General features: G+C 36.1%; 1 protein-coding gene across 1 annotated transcript; it reads left to right on the forward strand.

The window, feature by feature from the left end:
• The first annotated feature begins 4,817 nt into the window (after positions 1–4,817).
• LOC135219999 (golgin subfamily A member 6-like protein 2) lies at positions 4,818–8,716 on the forward strand. The gene is made up of 5 exons (XM_064257286.1): positions 4,818–4,913; positions 5,151–5,332; positions 5,705–6,209; positions 6,274–6,663; positions 8,609–8,716. Exons 1-5 carry the CDS (start codon positions 4,818–4,820, stop codon positions 8,714–8,716), a joined length of 1,281 nt encoding a protein of 426 aa, XP_064113356.1.
• Positions 8,717–10,177: the final 1,461 nt, after the last annotated feature.

A 10,177-nucleotide genomic window follows, 5' to 3' on the forward strand; every position in this document is an offset into this window, starting at 1 on the left:
TAATTTTGTCATGAATTTCAACCCGGTAATAAAGTTATCTTGAAAGTTTAATTTATGAAGTGTTCTACGTGGCCTTATTGATATTCATTACCAAATTACAAAGTTATTGTCAACTTAAATCTACGTTAGCAAGTTAAGTTATACTGTACGTTTACATTTAGATTTTCTTTATTTCATTATTGCCTCATTGACACTTTACTTTCAAAATAATATTTCACCAAAAATCTATCTTACTATTCATGCTCTTTAGCGGTTGCAGTTTGGTTGATTGGTGAAATGGAATAACGAGTTGACTTTTAAAATTAAAACTAGAAACGACCGCTATTGCGATAAAATCTGATTAAAAATGCTCAAGGAGTGGGATTTTTTTAAAGATTTTGGTTCTTAGAAATGGTTATCAAAGTCACGTAATTTATGACACACAAAATATTTGAATATTTAGAAAGGAACTTCGTTCTAATGACGGAATCTCAAATGAAATGCAGCACTAAGAAATCCAAGTAAGTTAAAATTAAAATATGTTAAGCATCTTGGTTTTTAAAGAGAAACCGTCCCAGTTAAAATACACCATTAAAAAAATCGAAATACATACAGCTGGTCTGTATTCAGCACGAATTCTGCAAGAGTAACGAACTCCTCAACTTAGCCACTCGCTCAAAGAGCTTACCTTCGCTTCTCTTTGCAAGAAATTGCAATAAAAACTAGAGCTTACATAATATTCTCGTAAAGTCCTTGAATGGGAACGATCACGTATTTCATGGCGTAAGTTTCACTAATTCGATCTCTTTGGGAAATACGACTGAGCCCGCTTTTCAGCGCCTACTTCCATTGAGAGTGTGAAGTATATCAAGCTCTCGTTGCAATCGACTCCATTGTTTCCTTCACTCCCCTTTTAGCAGCTTTTAAACGCTGATAAATGTAATGCATTCCACGCCTTATATGATACAATATTTACACAGATTATAAAAATACCTCGTCGAGAACCAGAAATTTTTCTACCTGAGAATAAACCAAGTTATACAAAACAATTTGCTCCAAGAGGGATAACTTTCATGATCACACACATTATGCATATAAATATAACATATATATATATATATATATATATATATATATATATTATAATTTTATATATTATAATATATATATATATATTCGGGGAGAGCCCTTTATGCAGGGAAAAATTCCATAAAATTGCAATTTCATCTAAAATAATATATATATATATATATATATATATATATATATATATATATATATATATATATATATATCTATATATATAATACATATTCGGGAGACGCCTTATGGAGAAAAATTCCATAAAATTTGCAATTTCATTCACCTACACAAACAACCTCTGCTTACACTGCATAATTCTCCCGTATCTTTGACTTTCTACAGATTATTGAGGCACTGCCTTCCCTTAAGTCTTCCATTACACTTCTACGTTTTCATGTATCCCCTCCTCCTCCTCCTCCTCCTCCTCCTCCTCCTCCTCCTCCTCCTCCTCCGTCCTCCTCCTCCTCCTCCTCCTCCGTGATTATAATATATATATATATAATATATATATATATATATATATATGTTACATAAAAGAGGGTTTTGCTAAGATAATATGATTAATAATATATGATGTGATATGCTATGACGTTTCTTTGAATGTAGAGACTCATCATTTAACTTCCCTGGAGACAGAGTATTCGAGTGACAGCTTAGGAATGCTAACGCATCCTTCTTTGAGGTGGTGTGATCAAGTCTGCTGTCTTAGCAAATCAGTGCCTCATCCTGTCACTACGAGAGCTTGATGTAGAGGTGACTTTGAAACTGGTCTCAAGCAGTTTATGGGCTTGTACATTGAGTGTGAATTTGTACGTGCGAGCCTTTTCCACCTACATAATGAAATGTAGTGTTACCAAGAAGGGGAGACTATTACGGAGAGGAGGCAGAGCCAGGATGGCTTCTGCAAAAGGTGTTTTTATTAAGTGACTGCATACTGTGTTGGATGGGTGAGTGTTATTATATTTATTTTGGCCAAAGTCTGGCTGTATTGTATTTGAATATTTATTTCAGAGATGTTCTGTTTATATGATCTTTGATTATGCTCTTGTGCTTACCGTGGTGTTCTCCTGTTTTCTAACAGGCAATTCTGGAAAGGGGAATTGTTCTGGAGAAGAGTGGGATTGATCAGGAGAAATGACGTACTGACTTAATTACTATGGTGACTGTGCCTAGTGTTATGGCTAAACTAATGTTAGTGTTTGATTGATTACCGAGGGTTATCGAGTTATTTGTGCTTCTTTTGAGTTTAACATTTCATTTAATCATTCTGTTAAGAATCTGAGTTATTCAGTTAATATTTTGCTTTAAAATAAATGCATATTTTTGTAATTCACGACTCTGATTTGATGACCTTAGATTGTGGAGGGGAGGTATATTGAGCCGAGAGAGAGAGAGAGAGAGAGAGAGAGAGTGTTGTTGCCAATTTCTCCCTCTCTCTCTCTCTCTTGAGAGAGAGAGAGAGAGAGAGAGAGAGTGTTGCCAGTTGCCTTTGGCTGCTCTTGGTCCATCGCTACCTTTTAGAATAACGAGATAATTACCATCTCGTTAAAGTGGTGGCAGCGTATTACGTATTACTCCTTTTGTGAGATTCATAGGAGCTTAAAGAAGCTGTTTTCAGAGTCTGGTTGCGTGAATGTGTTAGATTTTAGTTAATAAGTGACAGAGTATAAGAATTTTTGAGCCGTTGATGTGGTACCGAGAAGAAAAATTCGAATAGGGTCAGCATTTTTTGTCCGTTGCGAGACATTACAAGCAATGAGTTGCTCAGTGAGCTTTGTGAGTGCGCGTTGCCAAGTGTTTTCTAGCTCGAGTATCGAGTTGTTCCTACACACGCAAGTATGTGTATATTCGCATGTTTATGTGGAAGCGCGCACGGTTTGGCAGTCATAGGGTTCTCTCATTGAAGACATGAGTGTGATATTATTTTTTATTCGTCTTGGTTTTAACACATGTATACGTGTGAAGGTTTTTCATACATATAGTTCAGTTCTTGGGGATGCTTGGATTGCATTTTTTGAGCCTTGGAGACAGAGCACAATTTTTGCTGAGCGACCAAGGGGTAGTGCCCAAGGGAGGGTTAGTGGGATCCTTCCATGGGGAATGCTTGATGGTGGGGTGAACTTCCTTTTTTTTTTTCTTTGTGTCGGGGTAATGCGGGTGAGTTTGGCCTGCAATAGGAAAGTTCAATGTCATGAAATCAGCTGATAGCCACGAGGGATGATATGATATGCCCGTAGGGATTTTTGTTAGAAAGATTTTTTTTGTTCCTTCTTTGGAGTAAGAGAAAATGAAATGAAATGCATGTGAATTTGGTGCAAGTTATCCTTGCGCTTTGGAGAATGCTTTTATGCAATGATAAAAGGACATTGTTATAACTGGGGATACAGAAATTATTTAATAATGGGGATTTGTTTGGGATATGGAGTCTATTTTAAAGTGGTGATGTGCCATTGGTGATGATTGGTGATGATTGGTGTTGTACAGACGGCCAACGAAGAATTGGCGTAGTTTCTTAATTCATTGTTCGTTAAGGAAATATTGCCGTATGCAGGTGCCAGATTATTTACGTAACAATAAATAACATTTCCTTTCAAAGGTGCTATACTTGAAATAAATTACATTAGAATTGAGTAGATTTATTCAACGTATTAAAGATAATTTTTTGCAAAGTAAGGAAAATATATACCGATGGGTCCACGATTTCTAATTTTATTCTCAACTCTAGCTTCGTGACAGCATACCGAAGATTTTGAAGTTGGCTTTGCTGCCGCTCGAGTCTTTACAACGTATCTTACTGCACTGGGGTGTTGTCATTTCGTCTCCTACAGCCGATAAATAATACATCAAGGCGTTAACATTCTTTGAAAACGATGTTTAATTAAACTAATTTTGTCCTTTGATCAATAAAATAATTTGCATGACACATTTAGTGGGCCTGAACTGGACTTCTGATTTTCCCACATGATTAGTCTAGGTCTATACTCTCTCGGATACGTAATATTAATGAATATTTAAATCGACAATATATATATATATATATATATATATATATATATATATATATATATATATATATATATTAATCTGCTTTATTTGATTATACCCATTATTCTTGTTTTATTAGCCATGTTCGCCTTTCTTCTTATCCTTTTCATAATTGCTTAACATAATTAACTCTGACCTAGCTATTCCAAGTCAAAAAGCAATCATAAAAAAATCAAACGAATATAATTCAGTCTTATTTTTTATCGATGTCCTCGCCTTCCTTGGATCCCAGTCGGAGACAGTATGTTCGTTCGTTCGGCCTCCTCTCTGTGTGTGTCCAGAAGAGCGCCTTCACCTTGGAATTCTTGAGCATTTGAACTTGAAGATCTCTGGAGATGTTGTTATCCTCGACGGAGCCACAGATCCGTCGAATCCTGCCCCAGAGATCTTCTCCGCTCAAATTGCTACAGAGGAAGAGTGAGGAAAGGACTATTCTACTTACGAGAACAGAGGAGGAAGGCTTCTGCAATCCTCAGGAATCCCAAAAGGAAATCGCCCTTCAAGACACGAAGGAAGGAAGACGAAGGACGAACGAACGAACGAACAAACTGTCTCCGTCTGTCTTCAAGGAAGGAAGGAAGACTTCGAAATCCACAAGAGAAGAATCGAAGCTTCAATCAGCTTCTCAAAACAACCATCAGCATCAAGCGTCTTTTACTCAGACAACAGGGTCATCCGTCAAGGGCTAAGAGAAAGTGGATGAAGTTTGCATGAAGGTCTGCAAAGGACGTCACAAGGAGACGAGGACCAAAAGGAGGACTGGATACTTGAAGAGGATTGGATACTGGAACTACTATAGAGGAACAGTGAGAATAGGACTACTTACGAGAACAGAGGAGAAAGGCTTCCCAAATCCTCAAGAATCCCAAAATGAACTCGCCCTTCAAGACACACGGGGAGGAGGACGAAGGACGAATGAACACACAGTCTTCGTCTGCCTCCAAGGAAGGAGAAAGACTTCGAAAGAATCTGAAGCCACTCTTGCAGAGCTGTGGCTCCGTCGAATACAGCCACAGAGATCTTCACTGCTCTAATTGCTAAAGAATCCCAATTGCCTCCGTCTGTCTCCAAGGAAGGAAGAAGACTTCGAAATCCACAAGAGAAGAATCGAAGCTTCCTTCAGCTTCTCAAACCAACCATCAGCACCATGCGTGTTTGATTCAGCCTCTCGACAACAGAGCCTTCCTCCAAGGACTGAGGGAAAGAGGAGGAAAGAAGCAAGAAGGTCTGGAAAGGACAGCACAAGGAGACGAGGACCAAAAGGAGGACTGGACACAGAAAGAAGATTGGATACAGGAAGAAGACTGGACACAGGAAGAAGATTGGATACAGGAAGAAGACTGGACACAGGAAGAAGATTGGATACAGGAAGAAGACTGGACACAGGAAGAAGACTGGACATAGGAAGAAGATTGGATACAGGAAGAAGACTGGACACGAGTGGAAGAAGATTGGATACAGGAAAGAAGACTGGACACAGGAAGAAGATTGGATACAGGAATGAAGACTGAGAACCCAGGAAGAAGATTGGATACAGGAAGGAAAAGATTGGATACAGGAAGAAAGAACTGGACACAGGAAGAAGACTGTGACACAGGAAGAAAAGACTGGACCGGGAAGAAGACTGGATACAGGAAGAAAGACTTGGACTCAGGAAGAAGAACTTGGACTCAGGAAGAAGACTAAGATACCAGGGAAGAAGACTGGACACAGCAAGAAAGACTGGACACAGGAAGAAAGACTGGACACAGGAAAAGAGCTGCGATACCAGGAGGAAGAAACTGGACCACCAGGAAGAAGATTGGATACCAGGGGAAGGAAAAAGACTGGAGGACAACCAGGGAAGAAGAAGCTGGACCACAGGAAGAAGGGACTGGACACAGGAAGAAGATTGGATACAGGAAACGAAGCTGGACACAGGAAGAAGACTGGATACACGGAAGAAGGACTGGACTAACAGGAAGAAGATTGGATACTCAGGAAGAAGACTAGACACCAGGAAGAAGACTGGACAACAGGAACGACAAGAACTGGACACAGAAAGAAGATTGGATACAGGAAGAAAAAGACTGGACACAGGAAGAAGAATTGGATACAGGAAAGTACAAGACTAGCATAACAAGAAGAATAAGACTACTAGGATAACAAGGAAAACTGGACAACTAGGAAAGAAGACAGATACAGGAAGAAGACGGACACAAGGAAGAAGACTGGATACAGGGAAGAAGACTGGATACAAGGAAGAAATTGGACAAGGAAGAAGATTGTGTACAGGAAGAAGACTGGACACAGGAAGAAGATTGTATACAGGAAGAAGACTGGACACAGGAAGAAGACTGGATACAGGAAGAAGACAAAAGATGGACACAGAGAAGACTAGATACAGGAAGAAGACTGACACAGCAAGAAGACTGGACACAAGGAGGAGACCAAAAAGCGGAAAATAGAGAGATAGAGAAAAACAAGAAGAAGATGACACCGAAAGAAAGGACTGGACACAAGGAGGCGACCAAAAAGCGGAAAATAAATGAGATAGAGAGAAACAAGAAAACCACAGTGAAGTCAAACGGAAGGCGAGCAAGAAAATTGATTAAAAAAATCAGATAAAAAAATGAGAGAGAGAGAGAGAGAGAGAGAGAGAGAGAGAGAGAGAGAGAGAGAGAGGAGAAATTTTACCAAACTTCTGCTCCAACCATTTAATTGAGAGAGAGAGAGAGAGAGAGAGAGAGAGAGAGAGAGAGAGAGAGAGAGAGAGACCAAATACAAACTTCGTTTCAACTCTTTAATCGAGAGAGAGAGAGAGAGAGAGAGAGAGAGAGAGAGAAATTCTACCAAACTTCTGTTTCAACTATTTAATCGAAAGAAAGAAAGAAAGAAAGAAAGAGAGAGAGAGAGAGAGAATTCCAATTAAATGAAGGCATAAAAAAAAGACCCCCTTTTTTTTAATATTCATACAAAAATTACTCAAAGAAAACTCTAATACAACTTAACTTAGGCTGAAAAAAAAAATAAAATAGCAATTGTTATTGTAAATCAAATTCGTCCATAATTACATCACGAGTTTAAAAACTCTACAAATATTGCAATTTGAGTTTGGTTAAGTTTACTAATAAAGCACTTAACTTCATTCGCACTTTCCTTTAATGAATGAAAGAGCGCAATTCGAGCAGATAATTCAGCATTATATGGCTTGCATTTCTTTAGACAACTAAAAGGACGCACTTGGCATAGTTACTCAATGACTATTGTTTACTTTTTCCTTTCACAAAAGCATGGAGGCAGTGGTGAACCTTGACCTGAACCCTGTTCTAGTTTTTTCTTTCTTTTCCTTAGGGAATATATATATATATATATAGATATATATATATATATATATATATATATATATAATATATATATATATATATATAGATATGATATATATCTATATATATAATATATATATATATATATATATATCCTATATTTACGTGTGTAGTAAATAATTATATACTATCTATATACGTATATATACATATACATAGATATATATATATATATTATATATATATATATAACATATACATATATATATATATCTATATATATACTACATATCATATAATATATATATATGATATATATATACTATACCTACGTGTGTAGATAAATAATTATATACTATACATATATATACGTATATATATACATATACATATATATATATATATAAATGTATATACCTATATTTACTGTGTATATATATATACTATACATATATATATATATATATATATATATATCATATATATATATATATCTTATATATATCTATATATATCTAATATACATATATATAGATATATATAACATATATATATACATATATATATATATATATATATATATATATATATATATATATATATATATATATATATATGTGTGGTGTGTGTGTGTGTGTGTGTGTGTGTGTGTGTGTGTGTATATAGATATATATATATATATATATATATATATATATATATATATATATATATATATATATATAAACTTTAAAAATCTACCTACTCATTACATCTCCTAGTAAGATACATTCTTTAGGTGTCCTTCACAACAGGACCAGACACTCCTGAAACAAAACACAGACAGACAGGTAGACAGGCTTACCGTCACTCAAATAGAGACCAATAGAACCAAGACATAAACCTTCCGTCCCCCTACCCCCCAGCCCCCCCACAAGTTAAATAAAAGATAAGGATGCTGCATATTTGATGGTCGGCTCGACCTCATAAACCTACGTTTTATTGGGGCTTTGGGCTAAGTGTCGAAACCATGTCTTGCTCTTCACAAGTTTTTATTTCATTATTTCCTCTCTTTTTTTCAGAGAGAGAGAGAGACGACCTTCAGACGGGGCACTCCCCAAACGATTAATGATCTGGCATGGCCAATTAACTTATAATAATACTAATGAAGTCTCTTAATGTCCTCCCCAGTGTCTTTGAATGTCTCCCACAAACAGTATACAGTAAGTCCCCTGTCCCTAGTCACCCTCCAACCCCTAGCCCCACCCCCACCCCCACCTCATAAAGGTGTCAACGTACAGACGGCCAACGAAGAATTGGCGTAGTTTCTTAATTCATTGTTCGTTAAGGAAATATTGCCGTATGCAGGTGCCAGATTATTTACGTAACAATAAATAACATTTCCTTTCAAAGGTGCTATACTTGAAATAAATTACTTTAGAATTGAGTAGACTTATTCAACGTATTAAAGATAATTATTTTGCAAAGTAAGGAAAATATATACCGATGGGTCCACGATTTCTAATTTTATTCGTGACAGCATACCGAAGATTTTGAAGTTGGCTTTGCTGCCGCTTGAGTCTTTACTCAACGTATCGTACTGCACTGGAATGTGTTGTCATTTCGTCTCCTACAGCCGATAAATAATACATCAAGGCGTTAACATTCTTTGAAAACGATGTTTAATTAAACTAATTTTGTCCTTTGATCAATAAAATAATTTGCATGAAACATTTAGTGGGCCTAAATTTGACTTCTGATTTTCCCACATGATTACCCTAGGTCTATACTCTCTCGGATACGTAATATTAATGATATTTAATCGACATATATATATATATATATATATATATATATATATATATATATATATATATATATATTAATCTGCTTTATTTGACTATTCCTGTTATTCTTGTTTTATTAGCCATGTTCGCCTTTCTTCTTATCCTCTTCATAATTGCTTAACATAATTAACTCTGACCTAGCTATTCAAAGTCAAAAAGCAATCATAAAAAAATCAAACGAATATAATTCAGTCTTATTTTTCATCGAATTCCTAGCATATCATCCTGCTTCATTTGGACACGTTGGAGAGCTGTGGGAGTCAAAACTGACGAATACTTAAAGAAAGGCTAACTTTCTGTAAAGCTTTCTTAGGTTGATCTTTCTGTAGCTATTCATTTCTTCTAAATAGAAATTAATTCAAATTAATTTCACATGTATCTAGAACCTACTACCATAAGCATATTATAGTAGCTGAAAGGTAAGAAATATGAAAGGTGACGTTCTCGTTTAAGTCTATTTCATTCGTTTTTTTTTTTTTTTTTCAAGAAAAACCTACTGCTTTAATAAACGGTTGCTCTTTGACGGCTACAGGGTGTAACACGAGTGTATGCACATATTTTGCATATTTTGTGGGATGAAAGATAAAGTTTTCTTTGAACAGAAAATATTTTATAAACATACATTTTAAGCGTCCGTTGTCGGTGCGGGCAATTTTAAAATAACCGTTATCATTAGTGATGCTTTCACGAGATGGAGTTCGTAGTGAGAAGTCTGATCTAGTCGCCTGAGATGTAGAAGAGAGCGGAAGTGGCGTATAGTAGTGATGGAAGGATTAGGCCTATGTTAATAAAGTATCTCCCAATAAAATGCATTCTTTAGGTTTTGAAGAGGAAAATGCATGCATCATTGAAACCGTTTCCGTCCCTATCCGTGGTATTCACTGGCCACCGATAAAAAACAAAACAAAAAGAGTAAGCCTAACTGAATCTCTCATCCAT

This window comes from Macrobrachium nipponense, chromosome 20 (genome assembly GCF_015104395.2).
Source record: "Macrobrachium nipponense isolate FS-2020 chromosome 20, ASM1510439v2, whole genome shotgun sequence".
Taxonomy (NCBI): domain Eukaryota; kingdom Metazoa; phylum Arthropoda; class Malacostraca; order Decapoda; family Palaemonidae; genus Macrobrachium; species Macrobrachium nipponense.

Excerpts from the sequence above, each read along its gene's own strand:
- LOC135219999 (XM_064257286.1), top strand. The coding sequence starts at position 4,818 with ATGAAGGTCTGCAAAGGACGTCACAAGGAGACGAGGACCAAAAGGAGG. Across the intron at positions 4,914-5,150 it reads GGAACTACTATAGAGGAACA|AATCCCAATTGCCTCCGTCT; the intron begins GTGAGAATAGGA and ends TAATTGCTAAAG. Across the intron at positions 6,664-8,608 it reads AGAGAAACAAGAAAACCACA|TATACAGTAAGTCCCCTGTC; the intron begins GTGAAGTCAAAC and ends TCCCACAAACAG.